Source organism: Stylophora pistillata, chromosome 1 (genome assembly GCF_964205215.1).
Source record: "Stylophora pistillata chromosome 1, jaStyPist1.2, whole genome shotgun sequence".
Taxonomy (NCBI): Eukaryota; Metazoa; Cnidaria; class Anthozoa; order Scleractinia; family Pocilloporidae; genus Stylophora; species Stylophora pistillata.
In genome coordinates, this window is record NC_142519.1 from 14,750,214 (window position 1) to 14,773,738 (window position 23,525).

The 23,525-nt window shown below is 40.2% G+C and overlaps 2 protein-coding genes and 1 long non-coding RNA gene across 4 annotated transcripts; all 3 read left to right on the forward strand.

Moving 5' to 3' along the window:
* Positions 1 to 53: 53 nt before the first annotated feature.
* On the forward strand, positions 54 to 8,963 carry LOC111324283 (proline-rich transmembrane protein 1). 2 transcript variants are annotated; one of them, XM_022927804.2, is made up of 5 exons: positions 54 to 145; positions 1,871 to 1,911; positions 6,032 to 6,291; positions 7,313 to 7,444; positions 7,892 to 8,963. In XM_022927804.2, the coding sequence occupies exons 2-5, from the start codon at positions 1,899 to 1,901 to the stop codon at positions 8,048 to 8,050; spliced, it is 564 nt and encodes a 187-aa protein (XP_022783539.1). In that variant the 5' UTR covers positions 54 to 145; positions 1,871 to 1,898; the 3' UTR covers positions 8,051 to 8,963. The 2 variants fall into 2 exon arrangements, with proteins under 2 accessions (XP_022783539.1, XP_022783538.1); XM_022927803.2 differs by lacking the exon at positions 54 to 145 and adding an exon at positions 1,202 to 1,363.
* LOC148741346 (uncharacterized) lies at positions 1,918 to 5,122 on the forward strand. The gene is made up of 2 exons (XR_015993486.1): positions 1,918 to 4,106; positions 4,501 to 5,122. It is a non-coding gene; the product is annotated as an uncharacterized LOC148741346 (long non-coding RNA).
* Positions 8,964 to 9,109: 146 nt separating the features above from the next.
* LOC111324308 (uncharacterized) lies at positions 9,110 to 22,692 on the forward strand. Its single transcript, XM_022927839.2, has 2 exons — positions 9,110 to 10,281; positions 16,218 to 22,692. The coding sequence occupies exon 2, from the start codon at positions 16,257 to 16,259 to the stop codon at positions 21,702 to 21,704; it is 5,448 nt and encodes a 1,815-aa protein (XP_022783574.2). The 5' UTR covers positions 9,110 to 10,281; positions 16,218 to 16,256; the 3' UTR covers positions 21,705 to 22,692.
* Positions 22,693 to 23,525: the final 833 nt, after the last annotated feature.

Sequence of the window (23,525 nt, forward strand, 5' to 3'; positions counted from 1 at the left end):
AACAGGAGCAACTTTCAGCTCCAATCAATTCGTACAAGGGTGCACCTGCGGTTATTTTTCCTCTTTATTGGGTGGCATGGACACGAAGTGAAATATGAATTCAAAGAGATGTTGATTAATTTTGATTAATTGAATCGCCCTGAGGGTAAGATATTGTTTATTGGTTGTATATGTAGCCGACCACCTGACGTCTGTTCTGAGACAATTATTCATTGATGCACTGAACGACTCACTTTCGAAACTGCCAGCGAGATCGAAAATTGCCTTTTTAGGCGGCGCGGTGTAGCCCATTCCGCAGTTAGTAATTGTTCTATTGTGCTCTGCTAAAGGCCCAGCCGAAGACAACTGAATACCGTTCGTACCAAACTGGTGACGAAAATCAAAGAAAAACTCCAGTCTTCAGTTCACAACAGTAAAAAGTTTGTCTTACACACCTACTCCTACTGTACATGTATCCAAAAAAAAAAAAATTTTTTTATTATTCTATCACTGAATCCTTTGTTCTCACCCAACCGAAAACTTTACGAACTAACAAAGCTGTAGGATTAGATCATATCAATGCACGATTATCAACGGGATTATCATTATTATTATTATTATCATTATTAATTTTCCTTTTTTTTTTCCTAATGGAGGGAGTTAGTGCAGACCATCTTTTCAGCAAAACGAGACATTTGAAAACGGAGACGGTAGCTACAAAAAGTTGTCGTCTCTTTCAAAGTACTGGCATACATGTGATATTACCATGGTTTATGGTCCGAGAATTAAAAAGAAAAAAAAAAGGTTTTCTTATCTACTACTCTTGAAAAGCGAGGGGATTTTGACAAATGTATTCGAAACCTAATTAAATACTTGCTCTCTGCTCACTCCAGTTATGACACTGATGTTTTTCTTCGAATGCTGCACTTTTCACGGATGAAGAAATAAATTTGTTTTAATAAATTTACTGGCAATCTATCCCTAATACTGCAATCTTGTTTACATCGTTTCAGTTGTGATTAAAATGAAATCAAAACATGTTTAGAGTTGAACGATCAGCATGTTGCTCTAAAAAATAGATTATTCGCTCTCCATCGCCACGTGCGATAGCTGATTCTAGGTTCTTCAACCAAAATTAGTTTGGAAATACTCCTACTGTTCGCGGCTCTTCGCGTTCGCTGCGCTAATTTATTCAGACAAATCTCTACCACCCTGACTCCCACAGGGGGTAATTGTGCAACTCAGTCGTATTCGCTCGACGTCATTAGTTTGGTTACCGTGTGTTTTTTTTTCTCCATACTGCTTGAAAAAGTGATTGATCTTGTTCCATAGTCGGGAACTACCAACTCTCGTCTTAGAAGAAACTAGTTCTTACATTTACTCGGTAAGTCACCCGTGTCTTTAGTTCTCCTCACGTGCTCACTAAACTCTACGGCGGAGTCGTGATTCTGTTTGTTCGATTTCGAAATTAATTCACAGCGCACTTTGGAAGTGTTTTTTAACAAGACTAATTTTGTAACTTATTGACTAAGATCTTATAAATGTATTGGATTACCGGCCTTACACCTCCTTAGCCCCGTTTGACAGTACAAAATACAATTTGTGTTTCCATACATAGATCAGAGTCGAAGAGTTATTTCTTTTTCGTTTTGTAAATTAGTACATTTAATCTATGTGGAAAGATTTCCGTATAACCCCATACAAAGCCGAAGTCCCAAAGGTAATCTGTTGTTTTGCTTCTGTTTTCTTTTATCAAAGAATTGTATGTATAATTAATGAAGTAAGGGGTTGTACGGAAATCTTGCCTCAATAAGTTGTCAAGTAGCCCTTTCATGTGGAATGATGGCGCCTTGATCAGCAATTCTAATGACTAATTGTTTTATTGAAACAGGTCTGGCTGCTGGCTGAAAGCTCAAGTTATGGCAGCAAAAGGTAAATGCATTGCTATTTGTGACTGAATTTTTTTCTTAGATACTTACCTGAAATTGGGGGATTGGATTGCCTTGACTTAAGCATGTGTAATGAGTTACAATGAAAGAAGCATATTGATTTTAATGCAGAAATGGTATTTTTATAAAGTATTCATTGTTTCTCCCATCTCAAAATCAGTTTCTTTCATTTTAATTTAATTTTATATTATATTTTAAGATTTCATTACAGTAAGTAGTATCCTATTGATAGCACAGTTAAGTCGTGCGAGGATCATGCATCACACGTATCTAATACCGCAGTTCAAAATATATGAACTTCATATATACATTGTATCTGATTTATCATCACGGGCTTATTACGAATCAACTTAACGGCCTGCTCCCAGTTGGCTTGTTAGCTCAATTGGTAGAGCGCTGCACTAGTATCGCAGAGGTCAGTGGTTCGAATCCCGTACAGGCCTGATTTTTTTCAGGTCTGATTTTCGCTATTGCACAAATAGCGCTCTCTACTGCGAGGATCATGCATCACACGTATCTAATACCGCAGTTCAAAATATATGAACTTCATATATACATTGTATCCGATTTATTATCACGGGTTTATTACGAATCAACTTAAACGGCCTGCTCCTAGTTGGCTTGTTAGCTCAATTGGTAGAGCGCTGCACTAGTATCGCAGAGGTCAGTGGTTCGAATCCCGTACAGGCCTGATTTTTTTCAGGTCTGATTTTCGCTATTGCATAAATAGCGCTCTCTACTGCGAGGATCAGGCATCACACGTCATCCAATCAAATTTCTTAACGTATTCCTACTGTGACCTCTTTTCTTGTATATACCATTGATGATAGCTTTAAATTGCACAGAACTACAGGGGCGGATCCAGGATTTAGTCAAGGGGGGTTCGGATAATTCTCCGAAGGCATGCTCCCCAGGAGATTTTGAAAATTAGGTCTTTAGAAACATGATTTCCAGCGTTTTGAGGGAAAATTTAGGGGGTTCGACCGAACTACCCAAACCTCCCCTGGATTCACCCCAGAACTGATAAACAATTCCACTTGCAGAAATCAAACCTTATAAAAAACACATCACAGGCACTAACTGAAGTGCCATATGTATGAAGAGTTGTTTGCTTTAAGGCAGCTCAGGAGAAGTTCTGTCCCAGCGGAAGATATCGTCTACATCTATTACTGCCTAATACGTTCCATACTTGAGTATGCCTCTACTACATTTGCCAATTTACCGTCCTACTTATCTAAGACCTGAGAGTCAGTGCAGAAGCATGCTCTCACCATTATTTGGCCAGGTCATTCGTACTCAGATACCCTAATGCTAGCTGGTATTGAAACCCTTGATGCACGCCGTAGTGCTGCTTGTGAATCCTTTATAAGTCATATTCATAATGACAACCCCCTTTATACTGCCATGTATGCCGAAGTTCGTAAATCTTCAGACCGCTACATTTTAAGAACAATTCGTACTCACTATCACTCCAAAAATTCCACTTATCGTTTTAAGAACTTTGTGACAGTCAAGTACCTGCCAATTTAATCATACTCATTTTTCTATAATACACATAATTATCATTTTAGTATTATTATCATTATTATGTACATGCTGTTTTTACTTGTATGTAGTTTAATGCATTTTGTACAGTTTTTCCCCTTTTTTCTCCCATAATTCTTGTTAAGATAATTTATAAACCTGTAATTCAGCATTCTCTGGAAGAGGTTTGAATAAACGTTATTATCATTATTATCATGCATATTTTCCTGGTACCTAACCAATATGCAATAGACAAGGGCTTAGGCATAATTGAAGCCAATTATTTTTATTTATTCACAGGCGGCCCATGCATACTGTGTGTGAGTTTTGGGTCTTAAGGTCTTAAGGTCACAAATTTATTAAGACTGAATAGGAAGCACAAGCATCCTGGTTTTATTGTGTAGCTGCCTTGTGGCTTCTGGTCGTTTTAATGCTATATTATTGACTTTCTTTGTGCGCATATTTTGCTACTATTTAACAATTATTCGCCAAAGGCGAGGTGAATATCGTTGAATAATCCCCGAGACAAAGTCAAGGGGATTATTTGACAATATTCACCGAACCTGAGGCGAATAATTGTTTTGGTATAATTTCAGAGCTAAACAATAGAGAAATCTCTACAATCATAACATTTTAGTAACATTAACATTTTACGTCTGATGCACGATCCTTCGCAGTAGATAGCGCTATTTATGCAATAGCGAAAATCAGACCTGAAAAAAATCAGGCCTGTACGGGATTTGAACCACTGACCTCTGCAATACTAGTGCAGCGCTCTACCAATTGAGCTAACAAGCCAACTGGGAGCAGGCGGTTACTTAACGGCCTGCTCCCAGTTGGCTTGTTAGCTCAATTGGTAGAGCGCTGCACTAGTATCGCAGAGGTCAGTGGTTCAAATCCCGTACAGGCCTGATTTTTTTCAGGTCTGATTTTCGCTATTGCATAAATAGCGCTATCTACTGCGAAGGATCGTGCATCATACATATTTAATACAGCAGTTCAAAATATATGAACTTCATATATTCATTGTATCTGATTAACATTTTAGTTTAACATTTTATATAAACCGCACGGAGCGGTTTATATAGCGTCATATAAGGAACTGCTCGACCAATCAGATTGCTGGAAACTCTTTGCTCAGCTCTGAAATTATACTAAATGAAAATATAGAAGGCTGGTCGCTTCAAGTACTAAAGTGCATCTGACCAAATAACTGACTCTTTAGGGGATTGACAGGAAGGTTTTTGGTTTTTATCTTCTACTCAACAACACCATTTGGGGAGTCGGTGGGTGTTATTCAACCAGATTCGAATTCACTGTAAGGCTGTTTACATTGCGTGTCACTACAAAGCGATTTAGTCAGAATGGGTGGTAAACTGCTGGAGCTCCTCTTAGGTCAGTGCAGTGAAATTTGGAAACTTTTGCTGCTCTAATGGTTAGGTGTATGCAATTTGTTCTTGCTGGCACCTATTTAAGGGAGATTGGTTGACATATGTGGAATTTGTTGGCCCTGGAGAGGTGAAGGTTGGTGCTCGGAACCAACTGAAGTCATCAGCCTTCCATAATATTATACAGTACCACAACATGCGGTACAAAGAAAGTCAACAAAAAACCATTAAAATGACTGAAAGTGACAAGGCAACTACAGAATAAAGCAAGGGAGACATTTATATTTCTCGCTTTTATTATCCTTTTAATTTTTTTAAATTTTTTTATTCAATATTTCTTTTTTTTATATAGCACACTCTCAAGCTTAAAATTTAATATTAATATATTTAGGTATTCCTGTTAATGACCTTAAGACCCAAATTCACACCTACTATGCTTGGGCCACCTGTGATTAATTTGCCTTCAATTGCCTGTGAGCACCGGTTCATTAGTCACAATTTTGATAACACTTCTATTGAGATAAAATTTTTATTTTATAGTTAACAATTATTTGCCAAAGGCGAAGTAAATATCGTTGAATAATCCGCGAGACAAAGTTGAGGGGATTATTTGACAATATTTACCAAACCTGAGGCGAATAATTGTTTTAGTATAATTTCAGAGCTGAACAACAGAGAAATTTCTAAAATCATAACATTTTAGTAACATTTATTATCATTTTATTTTAACATTTTATATAAACCGCATGGAGCGGTTTATATTTAGTTCTTATTAACTGAGCGGGGGGTCTGTATGGGAGAATCTTGACCGAGGTTGCCGGTACAGACCGAACGCAGTGGGGTCTGTACCAGTGACCAAGGTCAAGATTCTCCCATACAGACTGACCTAGCTTGGTTGATAAGATGTTTATTATATGGCTGTGTCTTATATGCCAATTTTTTTATATTCTTTGTTCCTTTTTTTTCTAGACCGGTCTAGATGCTGGTCTAGATAGGAAAATCTAGACCGCTTTCAATATTGATTTCAGCCAATCAAATTTGTGAATTCGGTAGTTCCCAGTCCTTGTGAGACACAGCCATATAATAAAGCATCATATAAGGAACCGCTCAACCGATCAGATTGCTGGAAACTCTTTGCTTAGCTCTGAAATTATACTAACATGAAATATTTGCCAATCATTTACATTCCAGATTCTCGACCAGACACAGAGAATAAACCTGCAGATGATCCACCCCCTCCGTATCAAGTAGATTCCTCCACTCCTTACCCTCAACAGCCAGGTTACCCAGTACCACCTCCTGTTTACCAATTGCAGCCTGGCTACCAAGCACAACCTGGTAATCAAGCACCACCTGGTTACCAAGCACCACCTGGTTACCAAGCACCAGCTAGTTTCCAAGGTGGTCAAGTGTATCATGGTGCTCCAGCTGGTGGTTTCTTGGTTACTACAGTATGTTTTTTCTGCTTCTTGGTCAAAAATATTTTGTCCCATTTTAACCCTTTTGCTGCAGTCCATTTTTTGATCTGTGTGGACCAAACTTAAGGCATTAATTTTCATCACTTTCCTTGTCAAATTCAGTGCCAGAATTATCTTTATCATCACCAGAAATGTTCCACATTTTTGGTCTTGCATCTGTACGCAAATGTACAGTTCTTTACCGTGCCATGGTATATTTATATGTTGGTTGTTTTTTTCTGGTGTAGTAGTGTTCATACCAGTACTACAACTCAGGACATATTGATCACATCCTCATATCATATATGTAATCTAATACAAGACATACTCAGTCCATCCTTGTAGCAGTGAAAAGGTTAATGCACCTAGTCAGTTACATATTGGTTGGCCTTAGACATCTATATTTATACAGGATAGCCCGTTCAGTATAGTAAACACTGGTATCAACAGGGTCCTGTTAACCACCCATCCCACCCCAGGGGAGGACATCCATCGCACAGTAATCTCGTGCGTGGGAAATTAACGTCTCCTGCCCCTAACCCTGCAGGAGACTGGACCTCCATTTATTCGTCCCTATCCGAGAAGACTAGAATATCTAACCATTTCTTGATGTTATAGAAAGGTAGCATATTCTTCTCAATTATTTTAAGACCCTGAGTGTTGGTCCGGCCAGGGCTCGAACCCTCGACCTCCCGCACAACAGTCCAGCACTCTATCCATTGAACTAACCATGAGGTGGCTTTGATCCATGTTCAAGCTCCTAGCTTGGTAAAAGTGTGCAAAAGGCAAATAAACTTCAGAAACTGTACGATGTTATCTCCTACATTAAAATTAGTTGTGAAAATTTTATGATGCTTTTTGAAATTCCACTAAAGGACCCAATTATACAAAAATGGTAAAAAAAAAAAAAACCATTGCCATCAAATGGCGAAAAAAAAAATGCTACCATTTTGAAAAACCTCTTCAATCCTAGTTGTCGCAGATAATGTTTTGATGATGTTTTGACATATTTTAGCAACCTGGTCCACCTTTTGTGGTGCAAGGAAATGTCCAAGCCTCTCCTCCCGATTACCAAGGGCTGGCTTGGTTTGCCTGCCTGTGTTGCTGCTGGCCTGTAGGTATCTTGGCTATACTGAAATCCAATGAGGCAAGTGTGTATTTTTTTACTTTGTCTTAATGTACAGCTTTGTGGTCAAGGCATTTTTCTTGAATGCACGTATGCATATGGATACAAGTATTTTTTTTTTAGCATCATGAAGAACCATGATCTCAACAATTTTTTAGACATTGTGTCTTTAAAGCCAGGTGTAAGGGGAGCATCTTTAAATCAGAATTTAGGGTGGCCTGAAAAAATTTGACCCTGCTGTAAGGACCTGACTACATTTGACATCCACAGACTGCCTTAATGGCCAATTAACAGACTACCTTTAAGGACAATGACATTTTTCCCCTCCCTTTAGATCTGCATTCTGGGGTGGGGGATGATCTAGGAGCAGTTTGTAAGGCAGAATGTGGAGGGGGATATGTTGATCAGTTCTTATCCCAGAGATCACTTACCTTGAGTTTTTATATGATAAAATTGTTCTTTTTTCAGGTTCGCAATTCCATGGCACGTGGAGACTACAATTCTGCAAGGGTAGCATCTAACTCAGCCCGTACTTTCTCCTATCTGGCTATTGGTCTTGGAGTTAGCTTTCTTGTAATGTACATCATTGCTTTAATTATGGTTTTCATTTTTTTGAGGGTTCATTAGTGAAGCAAAAGTGACATCTTTTAAAAATGGAATTTCTGTCTTATAAAAATAACACAGTCATGATACAATCTGGACATCCCAGCCAACAAAGTTAGTAGGTTTAATATTCCCAGAGCTTCCCAGTGATTTCATTCATTTGATGCTGAATTTTGAAATATCAAATTGGGGAACCGTTGTTTTCTTGGGGCTAATGTATGCAGTTGCTATGACTTTGAGCTTACTTGCTTACGAGATTTGTACAAAATGGAAGGTGTTTGATGCTCACATTACTGCAAACTTCATTCATTTGGGAATGATTTGCCTGGTTGCAAATTTTAAGCAGTCTGTTGTATAATTGTAGTATATTTGAGAATGTTTATGCTCGCAGGGATATTTAATTGCCTTAATGGAATCCCTGCTCCTCTAAATTATCCAGATTTGTGTTTATTTCCCAATCAAAAAATTACCTTTTTATGACTTCCTCCTTGAAGCACAATTCCCAGTGACCCTCAATCCTTTGGTCTCTGGTTCAAATGATGATTATTCTTTTTAATTGTGCTTTTCATTTGTGAATAAATTTTTATAACTTGAAGTTGTGTTAATGCGAAAAAAAAGGCAAATTTTCATATGGAGGAGGTGAAATTAATCTTGACAATTTTTTGTTTTTTTAAACAATTTGCATCAAGGGCTTTTTCATGATTTATTTAAAATTGACAATTTTTTTATTTAACTTGGGATAGAATTACTAAGTTATGAAAATGTAAATACTGTCGTCACTCTGTGAGTAGTATAAAAATCCATTGTTTTGCATAAAATTTCTAAGAGTGAACCTACTAGAGGGTGAGGCTAAGCTCAGGAATTGGTGAAATGAGGTGCACTTGTGTACTTGACAACAGACTTCAATAAAGAATGAGTAACATTTCATTTTTAAAAAGTCTTGGCTACTTTTGTAAGCAGTAATTGTTTTACTGATTCAATAATTGATATGTTAAAAGGTAGAATTACACAGGGAATTTGAAGCTACGACGGCAGTTCTTTTTAACTTTATAGTCCAATGATCAAAAAAGATATTCTCCTGTCTAATTGTGTTACAATTTCCTGTAAATGAGTCAAGAGAATAGATTTGGTACTAAACATCATGGGAACATGTCCAATAAAGGTGATAATTCTTAGAATTTTTTTTTAATTAAAGGAGTCACAAGGATCAGAGAAAATACCCCATTTCTATTTATACATTGCCTAGTGGCTTTTGCTGTGAGTAAATGTTTGGTTTCTTTATCTTTTTTTAGGTCTATTTGTTTGTTTTTCAATGATGTATTTCGGTTGTGGCAACGGGGGGGGCAGGGGTCGGGGGCAGGGTACTTGGGTCAATTTTTGTTGAGTTTGTGCCACTGGCCCTATTCTATTGTAGTCTATTCTGTGGCCAACAACGTTTTAACCGCAAATCTTTCCATTTTTAATACCTACTTACCAGAATATTCTTACCCCCAAAATCTCGAGGAGGTAACCCCCTATCCCCCCACCCCGGCTGAGGATGTGGTGAGGTTGACTGTTATTTCTCAGAAAGAAGTTTCTGCCCTTTTCTAGTTTAGAATTAAAAGATTTGATGTCCAGAATTTTTCATGCTTGGCAGTTGAGCTATTAAACTGAGGGTCTCGATGAGGTTAACCGTTAGCAGTGGAACGGCCAGAACATTTGGCCGTTCCGCGAAAAATAGGGACATGGTAACCTTTAGTCTTGAAAAAGTTATTCGTAATAAAATTTCAGGAGACAACAATGGAAAGACATAAACCATAAGCCGTAAATTGGTCAAAATTGTAATCGTTCGCCGTAAAAGCCATCACCGGCATTGAGATTTCACTGGCTCTTTGTTTGTGACCTGGAACGCGCGCGCGCGTTGATAGTTATCAGCGCGCGTGATAATCTTGTTTGAGCTGCGAGCCGTGAAATAGACATGAAATGTATACAGCCAATATTGACATGAAATTTTAAAACTATGCGGGGAATTGCGTTGCGGCAGAACTGAGAATGATCACCCTGCTGCGAGCGATATCGGACTAAAGAAATGAAGTTTCGATCCGCGAGGGCTTCAAGTTTTGAAAACTGAAACTCGATCGACATTTTTCATTATCTTTTTTAGCCATCTAAGTGAATCATATTTCAGATCGAAGGCGATTTTCTGACTTCGCACTGCGGATATTGGTTTGGTTAATTCTACCAAGATTGAAGTGTCAAAGCTTTCATCTCCAAAGGTGAGTGCCACGGATAGTTTTTTTATTACGATTGTTAACATGGGAACAGACAAGTTAGGATCAGACTTCAGCTTCCGATGCGATTGTGACAATGAGCTCCCACTGTTTTTAACCAACATCAACACAAGTGTTTTGAGCGCGCGAGAAGAATGATGTTTAGAAACACACTGTATACTTCAGTCCCCAACTGTTCGAGAGCGATCAACGGTCAAGAAATCGTAAACATGATGAAATTAGTCGCCTTTCAGCGATTGAAATCAGAAAGCCTTCTTCTTATCGCACATTTTTGGTGACAACCAGACTCAACGATGAATTGGAGCAACAATGTTATGCCATTGACAGTATTTTTATGGTACCTCCACTCATCAACAATGCTGCGGAATTTAGGTGAAATTCGTTTTCCCTTGAAAGTTTTCGTTAAATATTTTCCACAGAATTGAGTGCTTTAAGTACGTATTCTTCCAAGAACTAAAATTTTATAACAGGTGATGCCATTTGGAATTACCATTTACATAAAATTTAAAATGCATCCCATCAACATTTCACTATCAGATCAGTTGTGCCATTGTTCACAATTATTATGTCTTTAGTTCCATATTTGGAAAGTAAATTACGATAGAAAATTGCTCAAAACGCATTGAATTTCCTTTTTAGAATGCATTCGTCAAGAATTCGTGATTTCCACTGACCTTTCCGATCGAGCGTTCGTTCCTGCGGGCATTAATTTTGAAACGTCTGTCACATTTCTCAGCTTTCCCACATTCTTAAAACGAAATAATTTTTGGCCTTGACACACCTACGTCGATATGACATATATTGAAAACTTTCCTATGCCGGTCCAACGTAATATACAATCGATGTTGATTACATGCAACCGTGAAATTTCGCATCGTTTTATTTTCACGGGTCAGCAGAGACAGAAGTGAGTTCTGTTCCTTTGTTTGTTTTTATTTAATTGTTATTTTTTGTTAATTAGTTTGAATTAACCTTTTTGCGATAGCTATTGTTACAGGTCTGTTTTGCTCTCGAGTTAAGAGCGACAAATATTCATGCTCTTAGAGTAGGATTAATGGTTCCTTGCTTCAAGAGGTCAGTTTCCTTTATTGCGTTGGATGGTTCTCCGCAATTAAAAACTGATTGGCTACGTTGTCTCCTTTCCTCGATCACCTTGACCTATAATTGCATCCAAAATATGTGACTTCCTATGGCTCTTGTGTTATTGTCTTTGTCACGCTTTGATTTGTGAATGATTTTGGCAACAGTAAACAAACCTAATCGAACCTTAAACCTCTAACCGCATATGTGCTTATCAACGTCTTATATCATACATTTTCACGAAAGAAGAATACCTTATTGTATAGTATTTGATCGAAGCGCAAGAGAGGATCAATCTGTGTTTTTCAAAATTGCGATTTTAATATTTTGCGCGAGGCGTTTGAGTTGAAACTCACAAAGCACGCGCGCGAGACAAGTCTCCTCGAGGGTCCTCCCTGTATCGCCGTGCGCATGAGGGTTCGCTTCATTCGTACCATCTTTTCTTGTCGTCAACAGTAAGAATTAGCATGATGGTTCTGTGCGCCACGAAGTTTACTTTTTGATCCGAAATTTCCTGTGATCTGCCAAAGGAAACTGTCTTGAAGTTACAATGCGCTGTTTCATCGGATCTGGACCCCCGCGCATTTGGACACACGTCCATCTCAAACCATGTGCATTCATTCCTCGCTCAGATTTCACTGAATCATGTTGTGCAAACATTCGGGTTAAATGCAGTGACATACTGACAATCACAATTTTACTTCTGTTGTGAAATATGAAATGCGCTTTGTTGTCCGTTGGTGTTTTTACACATATTTACATCTACATGTGTTTACCATGTGTTTGATGCTACTTTGGTTAAAGGATTTAATTGATGTAACCGGGGAATTACAATTCATAGACCCAACGTTTCGACACTCTTGTCTAGAGCCTTCATCAGGGGTCATCTAATCGTTGCAACAAGAGGTCTTTTTATATGCTCACTAATTAGCTGCCCTTTTGTCTGACGAGGTGTACATAGGCGTCACGTAGTAGGCCGCTATCATCACGATTTAAAGAAGCGTGGGCGCAGTTGATATGCCAAGCTTCCAAACAAAGGCGCTGGTGGTAACATCGACTAGTGGTGATATTGTTTTAGAATTATCCCACCCGATTGTATGGTTAGTTTATAGGCATGTGTGCTTCGACAAGGCTGAATTTTCTTTTTTGCAAAAAGAGACTGCATTTTGATGCTCTTTCAAACGTGCGCCAAACTGACGTTTGGTCTAATGAATAAAGGGAGTAAGTTTCCGAAGAAACCGTGATACTGCGTCGGTGGGAGTAACAAGGTAATTTTGTTTTGTCGACTGAGTTGATAATGTAAATTGGCCACCCTAAAGAGTTTCAAAGCTGACTTTTCCAGCGTTAACCCCTCGTCAAAGCGAATTGAGGGATTGTGGGTTGTGTGTGTGTTTCGATGCAGAAAGCGGAGCCACGCCATTGGTGGGAACGTGGTGTCGAGAAAAACAAGTTTAAATATGTAGAATGAAAAGTGTACGTTGATACCATTGGGATTAAGAATGCCGATTTGAAAGATAAACATTTGTGCAAGAGTTTTGCGGCTTCCCGAACCACCTAAAGGTAGGGAAAGGCCGCAGACTGCCGTATGATTCTTGAAATGATCAGACAGATTAAAGTGTCTAGTGACTGGTTTGGATGCGTCCTTGTCATTCTTTCCTACGTCGGGAGGTTGTTCTCGGAATCGGTCACCAAGCCATCTTCCCATTTCACCAATGTATATTTCTTGGCAGTTAGAGCAAGTTATGCAATAGATGACATTGGCGGAGGTGCACGTGACATTTGGTCTGTCTGTCTGTGATATACTTGTGATCACAGTCGTTACCCAAGATAGAATAGATAGCATCGGTTCGTTGTTTTTTCGTGTTAGGATCCTTAGGTTTGGAAAAAATATGTGCTAGTCTGAAAAGGTTTTTAAGCAGCTTTAATGCCCGCTGCCTGGTTAGCTCATGTTGTTGAACGCCGGACTGCCTTGCGGGAGGTTGAGGGTTCAAGCCCCAGATCGGACCAGACACTCAGGGTCTTGAAACAACTGAGGAGAATGTGCTGCCTTTGCTATGATATCTGCAGGTTAGAAATTCTAGTCTTCTCTGATAAGGACGAAAAACCGTAAGCTCTCTCTCCTCCATCTTCCTCTGTACTGTTTAGCAGGGGACGTTTTAGTACACTTATTGCGAAGAGTAGTGAACGTAGCTCGCGGTGTTGTGGTGTGGCCTTGTCATCGTTTATACAGACCCCCAATTAAACCAGCTTTGAGCTGAACTGGGCAAGCCTGTCTAAATATCGCACAAAATACATACATTAACTTTGTGGCTTTTCAAACTTCTTTCGATGGGTTCTGTAACACCCCGGATGTAAGGAATTACAGCAAAACCAGTCGCTGGTTCCTTCTCATCGGGAGTGTTGCTTGTTGTAACTGGTTCCTGGCAATTACGGAGAAATGTTTTGGTATAGTCATTTACCTTTAAGACGTCGGGCACATATCTCCCCTCAGCTTTCGAATTAAGTGAAGATGGTAGGCAGTCGGTCCTCTTGAGTGAATTTTTAGCTAAGGACTTTTTTATGGCAAATAGGGTGGCGAGAGTGGAAAGCGAGGTATTTATCAGTGTGTGTCGGTTTACGCTACAGGCACTTGCCTTTAAATTATCCTGCTCCGCTCTGCACACTTCTAATTTAAGAAAGGGCAAGTATTTATCCTTTTCACGCTCAAGGGCTGAATTCAACTGCGATGGGAGGCGTTCCGCTGAGATGACATCATCGACATATCGTTTTCAGAACAAGGGTTTAACCTGTGAAATGTCTACAGCCTTTTGTTCCACGTCTTCCATTACCATATTGGCAAGGACAGTAGAGACGGGCGAACCCATAGCTGTACCAAAGACATGTTGATGCAAATTGCGTGATTGTGAGGCAAAAAGACAGCAGATGAGTTATATCCTCCACGGGCAATGAAGTACTTTGTCCAAGGGAAGCATCTCACAACTTTAACGGCAAAATCAACTGGGATTTTAGTGAGGAGCGAAACAACGTGGAAAGATACCACTTCTTTACAAGCGTTAAGAGTTGATCTCTAATGCAATCCGCAAATTCGCAGTACTCGCCACAACAGGTGACAAAACTCTAGCAAGATACATACATACATACATACATACGTTAGTTGACCACTCCCCATGGGGGCTTTTCAGGGTCAATCTACCCACCCAACCCACCCCAGGGAGGACATCCATCACACAGTAATCTCGTGCGTGGGAAATTAACGTCTCCTACCCCAACCCTGCAGGAGACGGGACCTCCATTTATTCGTCCCTATCCGAGAAGACTAGAATATCTAACCATTTCTTGATGTTAAAGAAAGGAAGCATATTCTTCTCAGTTAATTTTAAGACCCTGAGTGTTGGTCCGGCCGGTATTGAACTCTCGACCTCCCGCACAGCAGTCCGGCGCTCTCCCAATTGAGCTAACCAGGCGGCGGTGTGAGCTAACCAGGCGGCGGTGATAAGATAACTAGACATTGCATAAGTCGGAGAATTAACAAAAGAGACGATATATAGGTCTCAATGAAATTCCTGGTTTATGAATTTTAGGTAAGCCGTAAAGACGTGGACATCAAGCCGTCACTGCTGTGTAGCATTTTGTACGTATGGTCACTAATCTTACCAGCTTTTTTTCAAATCAAGCAACATTTTGTTTGACTTTCTTTTAGTTTTACTGGTAGGATGAAAGTGAAAGACTGTATACGCACTTTTGTCATTGAGCAGGGACAAAGCTTTGTCAAAATATTATTGTGTGTCCAAAACTACAACACAATTACCCTTGTCAGCAGATAATACGAGCCTGTCCGGATTCTTTTTAAGAGCTATAAGCGCATCGAAAACATCCTTTTGAATGTTTTTGGGAGGGAGTTTAGTTCGCTTGAGTATGCTGCTTACTTCTGCTCTTACCTAGTGTTTATGGTTGTCGTTGAGTTGAGAAATGCTCTCCTCTACAGCGGCGACGATTTCAGTTGTCGGTATTTTTCTAGGAGCAATAGCAAACTTGAGGCCTTTCTCCAAACCACTCCGTTCTAGCGTGGATAACCCCTTTGAGGAAATGTTAATGACCCATTTTATCTTTCAGCGATGAGCCTGAATCACTAGGAGACCTCATACAACTGGGTAGGATAATTCTTAAACTATCACCACTAATCGACGTTACCACCAACGCCTTTGTTTAGAAGCTTGGCATATTAATTCCGCCCACGCTCCTTTAAATCGTGGTGATGGCGGCTTACTACCTGACGTCTATTTACACCTCGTGAGGAAAAAAGGGCAGCTAATAATTGAGCATACAAAAGGACCTCCTTGTCGCAACGATTAGATCACCCCTGATGAAGGCACTAGACAGGAGTGTTGAAGCGTTGGGGTCTATGAATTGTAATTCCCGGTTACATCCGGCCCATTACACCTTAAACTAAAGTAGCGCATCAAACCATGTCTGGTTAACACATAAGGATACCTGCGGACAACAAAGTACATTTCACATTTCACAACAGAAGTAAAATTGTTATTATTCAGCCGTTCGCGGCTTTGTGAACTTTAATGGATCCTATGTGTTGACCAGTTGTAAAGCCACCACTAAATAAGGGAAAGGGTTTGTATCTCTTCTCAAGTATATTCTGCACGTCTACTCTCGCATTATGATCATTTGATTTTATCTAACTATAACCTACACTTGTATAGTACGGGAAGGGGGGTGGGGTAGAGTTCGGAAATGATCCGGGGGAGGTACAAATCTGCTATGGCACCGGCAACAAGGAAATTACTTTCACTAACTTATCACTCTTATGTAACATTTTTTCTTAATAGGACTGAAATAATAAATAGGCGAAAAACGAGCCGAAGAAAATGGAGCAAGAAGCCTTATCATTGGAAGACAGCGGCTCAATTACTTATGATGTGAGTATTTCGTCAATCAATGGAAATGGTCAAAGTGGTGTTAACCAGAAGGAGACGCAATGCCAAGAACATGATACGCCAGATTCTCTCGAGGGAGATGAAGAGGAGACTTTGAAAGATAAGAATATGATGTTTTTTAATGGACCTAAGAGCGAAGGGGTGGTTAACTATGGCTTTTTTGATCTCGAGGAAGAGGATGAAATAGCTTCTAGCGAGGGTTCTCAGAACTTATTAAATGAAAAAATGGTTGAAACTGAAAATGGAGAAGGAGGAATAACAATAAGAACAACCTCTGTTACAACTATTTTAAGGCACGTTGATCGATCAGGAACGAAGATAGAAATTCCTGAAAGTCTCAATGAAGAAGAAGAGGAAGAGGAAGAGGAAGAACAAGCAAAAGAAACCAACGTGAAAGAAGTATTATTTGTGAGAAACGAGAAGCAAACGACTAGTGGTCTGCCTCACGAAGATTCAACCGCTGCCGTCGAAAAGAAAACGATTACTTACCACACTAAATCAATAACAGTTAATGGTGTTACTTTGGAAAGCAAAGAATCCATGGAAGATGATATAAAAGTAACAGAGAAAAATGACCCAGAACTATTTTCCATAAAGAGTAAGTCCGAAGAAGTGGAGAACGTCCAAGGAGAAAATGAGAAAGATCCTATAGAAGACGACAATCTGACTGTTTTGGAGGATAAATCCATGCTACCGCATATGGGAGCTGTCCTTGACGACGGGCAAGTTGACGAGGTCAGACAATCTAGCCTCGAGAGTGCTCCCGAAATCATCGAAGAGATATCTGGGTCTCGTCAATTGTCGCAAGTATCGAATGAAAATGAGGGTAGTGAATTTCGGGAACCATTAGAGGAAGTTTCCCTCGTTGCAAAGGAAGTGGAAACACGATCGTCCCATTACCACCCTCTGCTTGTGGAGAAAGACGAAAAAGTGGAATGCGATGAAAAGGTTCATGTGGATATTGTACAGATAGATAAGTACTCAACCGTTATAGAGTTCCAAAAGGGTCAGGAAACCGAGACTGAAGCTGCGGACACGATGATTGTTATGGAGGAAGAATCTCCTTTAGTGGTACAAAAGCGGCCACCATCCCTTCATTTGGAGACTGTTTTTGACTACGAGGAGGACCATGGCACTAGAGAGGAAAAGGTGGAGACCCCTGTTGAGGAGACAGAAAAGAAGCCTGTGTCACATAGCATGGAAGAAGTAAGGCAATTAATTGATGAAGCTTCTCCTGAGGTCATCGAGAGGAGGCCTGTATCTATTCACATGGAGAACGTGTTTAGTGAGACGGACCGCACCGAAGTTCTAGAGCCGGTAAAAGAAGCCTATGCCGTTGCAACAGAATCAGAGCCACGGTCATTCCATTACCACCAAATGTTAGAAGAGATTGTTGATGAAGGGGACAAGGGTGATAACTTTCATGAAAGTTTTTTAGAAGTCAAAGCAGAATCAGCAGCCGCGAAGTCCGAAAAAGACCTGGAAACAACGAATTATTCAGATTCCAGGCAAGTTGTGGCGGAAGAATCGCCTTTCGTTGTGGAAAAACGGCCTGTATCACTTCACATGGAAGCTATATTTGAGAAAGAGGAAAGTGAAAAGGAACCAATCGCGGAGGTTTCTCCAGAGGTTGTAGAAAAGAGGCCCGTGTCACTTCATATGGAGCACTTGATTGGTGAAGGTGAAAACAATGAGGTTCGAGAACCGATAAAAGAAGAGTCGACTGTGGCAGTGGAATCAGAGCCGCGATCGTTCGTTTATCACACGATGTTAGAAGAGAAGGCAGAAGAAAAAGATGATGACAATTCCGTGGAAGTTGGGGATGAACTAGTTGATATCAAATTCGAAAAAGGCGCCAGAAATGAGACTGTGGAAATGACAAAATGTTTAGACACAAGGGACGAACTATCAGAAGAACCACCCCTTGTTGTGGAAAAACGACCTGTATCACTTCACATGGAAGCTACGTTTGAGCTTGAGGAAAACGGCGAGGTCAGGCAAACAGTGGAGGAGGCGTCTCTCGAGGTTATAGAAAAGAGACCCTCGTCACTTCACGTGGAGCACTTATTTGATGAAGATGAAAGCACTGAGGTTCGAGAAGGAATTGAAGAAGTTTCGACTGTCGCAGTGGAATCAGAGCCACGACTTTTGTGTTATCATTCGATATTAGAAGAGAAGCTTGAAGATCAAGATGGGAATGTAGATGACGGTGATAAGTCTGTAGACATCGGAAATGAACTAGTCACAATTAAGTTTAAAAATGGCAATGGAAAAGAAACCGCAGAAATGATAAAATCTATAGATACAAAGGACGAAATATCGGAGGAACCGCACCTTGTTGTAGAAAAACGACCTGTATCACTTCACATGGAAGCTGGATTTGAGCTCGAGGAAAACGACGAGGTCAGACAAAAAATAGAGGAAGCCTCCCCCGAAGTTATAGAAAAAAGGCCCGTGTCACTTCATATGGAGTACTTGTTTGATAAAGGAGAAAGCACCGAAGATCGAGAACCAATTGAAGAAGTTTCAACTTTTGCAGTAGAATCGGAACCACGATTTTTCGTTTATCACTCGATGCTCGAAGAGAGGGTTGAAGAAAAAGATGATGACCAGTTCGTGAGAGACGGCGATGAATTGATTGATATCAAATACAAAAAAGACGCTGGAAAAGATACAGCAGAAATGACAAAGTCTCCAGATGCAAAGGACGAGATAACAGAGGAACTACCCCTTGTTGTAGAAAAACAACCAGTATCACTTAACGTGGAAGCTGCATTTGTGCTGGAAGAAAACGACGAAGTCAGGAAAACAGTAGAGGAGGCTTCTCCCGAAGTCGTGGAAAAGAGGCCAGTGTCACTTCACATGGAGCAATTGTTTGACGACGGCAAAGGCAACGAGGCTCCAGAATCAATAGAAGAAGAATCCTATGTTGCATTAGAATCAGAGCTGCGATCGTTCTGTTATCATCCCATGTTAGAAGAGAAGATTGAGGATGAGAACAAGAACAATGACGATAAGTCTAAAGACATCGGGGATGAGCTAGTCACAATCAAGCGAGGAAAAGGCCCGAAAGAAGAAACTGAACAAACAACAAAAGCTTATGAAACGGAGAGCGTAATATTCGAGGAATTACCTCTTGTTGTAGAGAAGCAGCCTGTATCGCTTCAATTGGAACCTACTTTTGCTTTTAATCACGGAGAGGAAGATGAAGTCAGGCAAACAGCAGAGGAGGCCTCTTCCGAGGTTGTGGAAAAGAGGCCTGTGTCACTTCATATGGAGCACCTGTTTGGCGAAGGAAAAAGCAGTGACATTCAGAAACCAGTAGAGGAAACATCCACCATTGTAGTAAAGTCGGAGCCTCGGTCGTTCTCGTATCATCCCATGTTAGAAGAGGCTGAAGAACCGGAAGAGGACAAAAATGGTGATGTTATTTCCATCGAACTACCTACGAGACCTAGAAACGACGATGGAGTGGACACTAATAGATCTACACCCTCTCTTGAGATGAGAGAGGTTATAGTAGAAGATTCGCTCACTGTTTTGGAAAGGCGGCCTGTCTCACTTCATATGGACGCTGTGTTTGATAAAGAAGAAGAACATGTTAGAAACATATTAAACAAGGATCAACCTGAGGTGATAGAAAAGAAGCCTGTGTCATCTCATGAAGAAAAAAGTCTTGTGGATCTGGAATCAATAGAACAAACTCCCGTCGTAGCAGTGGAAACAGCGCCGAAGTCATTTGATTATCACCCGATGCTGGAGGTGAGGGGGGACGTTGAAGAGGAGGATGAGGCCTTTGATGAAAATTCTGTAAAACTTGTTAGGAGACCTATAAAAGGCAAAGAAATACACGCCACACAATCAACAGATATAAACGAGGCTATAGCAGAAGAATCTCCTCTCGTTATAGAAAAACGACCTGTTTCACTTCACATGGAGGCTGTGTTCGACGGTGGGGAAGACGATGGAAACAAACCAGTGGAAGACAACCTGTCAATTCTGATACAAGAGAAGGCAACAGAACAGAAAGAACCAGTCACAGAAGCGGAGCTTGTAGTGATGGAAAGGAAAACTGCTACACTTCAGTCAAAGGTTCTGCACGATCATGAAACTCCTGGTGATGAGTTCGTAGACGACACGGAGGAAGACAACGATACTACGGTGGAGTCTTTACTTATCAATATTGAATCAATAGTCGAAAAGCCATCTCCAGGACATCCCGACAGTAAAGTAGTGAAATTAGCACCAACGAGTGACAAAGAACCTGTCGAGGAAGAGACAGCTGTTAAGGTTGAGAAGAGAAGAGCTTCACTTAACATGGAGTCGCTCCTTGATCCTGAGATCTCTGGAGAACAACTCCAAGAATCTGATACACAAGAAAAGCGAGAGGCTGTCGACGAAGTTGTTGCAGTTATAGTTCAAAAGAAGCCCATTTCTCAGAATTTTTTGGACGAGCAAGAAGCTGACACCCAAGAAACAGAATCCGTTTGCAAGGAAGAGACTCCGTTAGTTGTGTTAGACATACCTCAAGTAGAAAAAAAGAAGGAAGGTGAGGATTCCATTAAAGAAACAGCTGCCCCTGTTGTGCAGAAGAATGAAGTCGAGTTTCATTCTGATCTTTTAGAGTTAGAGGGAGAAGAGGAACAAAAGCAAAAGAAATTTGATGTGGCACACAGCAAGCAAGAAGTAAACAACAACTGGCAAGACACTAAGCAGACCGAATTCATCACGACCACTAGATCGGTTGTAACGTCAATAGAAAGTACTGATGAACAATCTGCCCACGATAGTGAAACCATTGTAACCAAAACGGTTTACGAGAAAACGACTTTACAGGTAGCTAGCAGTTCAACTAATTCTCTTCCTAACACGGTCACAACAGAAGAAATGCTCTCACCAACTTCGTATACCAAGCAATTTCATGAAGGGAACACTGACGGTGAGGTCGAACTATTACGTGTCGTGCTTCGGAGGAGGCTATCAGCTCCCGAAATACTACCAGAGAAAGAAAACGAAGGTTCTGCACCTTTAGCTGTATCGGAGGATCGTGGAATTCTCGAGTCTCAGGAGCAGTTTAACGTGGCGGAAAGCCCTCGAAAACTTAAGGAATCTACACTCCCAAATAGAACGCAGGGCGTCGACGAATCTGAAATGGAGCCTTATACAGATATTCCCCTTGAAGAAAAGCTTATTCCAGATTCTCCGAGAGAGGCAGAAGCTCAAGTTGCCCATTTTGTAGAGAAGGAAGAAGGAACTGATGAAACATTACCCGTACTAATGTTACTATCACCTGAGAACCAAGGAGAAAAAAAGGAACGTAAAAAAGTAAAGAAAGGTGGGCTTTCATCTCCACAATGTAAGTGTTGTTCAGTGATGTAGATTGGACTAATGGTAGATGCTGCTGACAGCAAAAGCCTCCTTTGACTCAAAGAGCTTACGCCAAGGAATACTGACTATGAAAAAAATGCGTCTCTATTTAGATGCACTGATAAAATGACACGATCGTATTAACTATCCTTTGCGAGTAATGAAAATAATGAATTGATACTTTCATCAGCGAGTTTGGTGCTGTGACGCACGAGTGACGCTTTGTTTTCGTAACGTGATTAGCATGCTTCTGTGTCTGGACCAGAAATGTTCTAGGTGCTGTATATTGGATTCTTCAGACTGTAGAGAAGGTATACACAATTCTAGATAACTAATATTGCTGTTTTAAATTCGTATTTCAAGGGGACTGAGTCAGGACACCTTAAACGAGATTCGATTTATTTTTAACGTAATAATTTTAATTTAATTAATTTCGGGTGAACTAAGGTCCAATAGCGACGTCGTAGCCTCTACCGTTTAAGATTTAATGCGGAAAACAGCGGCTATGAAAATATTTGGTGCTCTGAACTCGGAAATTTCTTCTGCGCTCCTTGTTCTTACCTTAGCGGGTGAAAATTTCAAAGTTAGCAAAGTCAAAACGTGAGGTAGGCAAGTCTCTTTTTTACGTAGTTCCTTAAACGAGAGGTATTTTTCTTAAGGTGTTTCTGCGCTTGGAGTAAAAATTATTTTTATTTGTTCCTAGAAGTGTTAACATGTTAGCTTAAATGATTATTTACAAGTGTGCTCTTAGAATAAGAGAATAAGATTTTTTTATGGAATAAGGATTTCTCAGTTCAGCACACTTCCATCTCTTTCCCTGCAACACAAACTTGAAGGGCCTGACAAAGAACAACCGAAGGCCCATGTAACCAGTTCGCTAAAAACAAACGTAGTGTTATTGTACATTACCCCAAAAAAATGCTAAGCAAGTACAAACCTATATCGAAATATGCCTATACTAGTATTGTGCAAGTAAACTGTGAATATTTTTGGAACTTCTTTCAAAGCTGTAAATGATTGCCTGACTTTGGAAATTAATTTTTTTAAAAAAAAACCTTTTCAGCTTTATTTCTTGTTTTTGCCAGCTGTCCCTAAACCGCGATCTTGCGCATCTTTGTTTTAAAGCTTACAAGATGAGGGTGGAATCTAACTACTGGTGGAATAACTGAGACATAACGCGCACACTTGAATAACCTATAGCCTCCACTTGGCGCGAAAATATGCTTAGACATTTGTCCGTAGACATTATCTAGCCCTAAACCCAATTTTCAAGGAGCGAAGCTGACTGCTGACGGTGCGTGTGTTGTAATAAAAGGAGCGGTACACAAAACACGTTTTCTAACCTCGACAGATCACAGTAGAGGACATGAACCATTACACTGGGTAGATGAGCTCAGAATTCTATATTAACGACTTTCTTAGTGTGCGTCAATGTTCGGTTGATTTCATTGCATTATTTTTTGGCACCCTAATTAAATGATAATTGGCGTAGGGGAAAGTACCCTGACGTTCTGATTAGTGTAAACATACCCAATTGCTCTGATCTGAATAGAGCGAGGTAAGTATCGATACCCTATTGCTGTGATCTGATTGGTGCCAGATATCAGCCCTATATGCTGTGATCGGATTGGTGCGAGCTACCTACCCTAATGCTGTGATCTGATTGGTACGAGATATCTACCGTATTACTGTGATCTGATTGGTGCGAGGTAATACTTAGCAGCGGAAAATGGTCCCTCGCAGGTTTCTTACGACCAAAGCACATTTAGTGCGATAGCGTTTGGGACTTTCTTGACAATATGGTTTCTTCGAACCGTTTCCGGTGATTTTCGC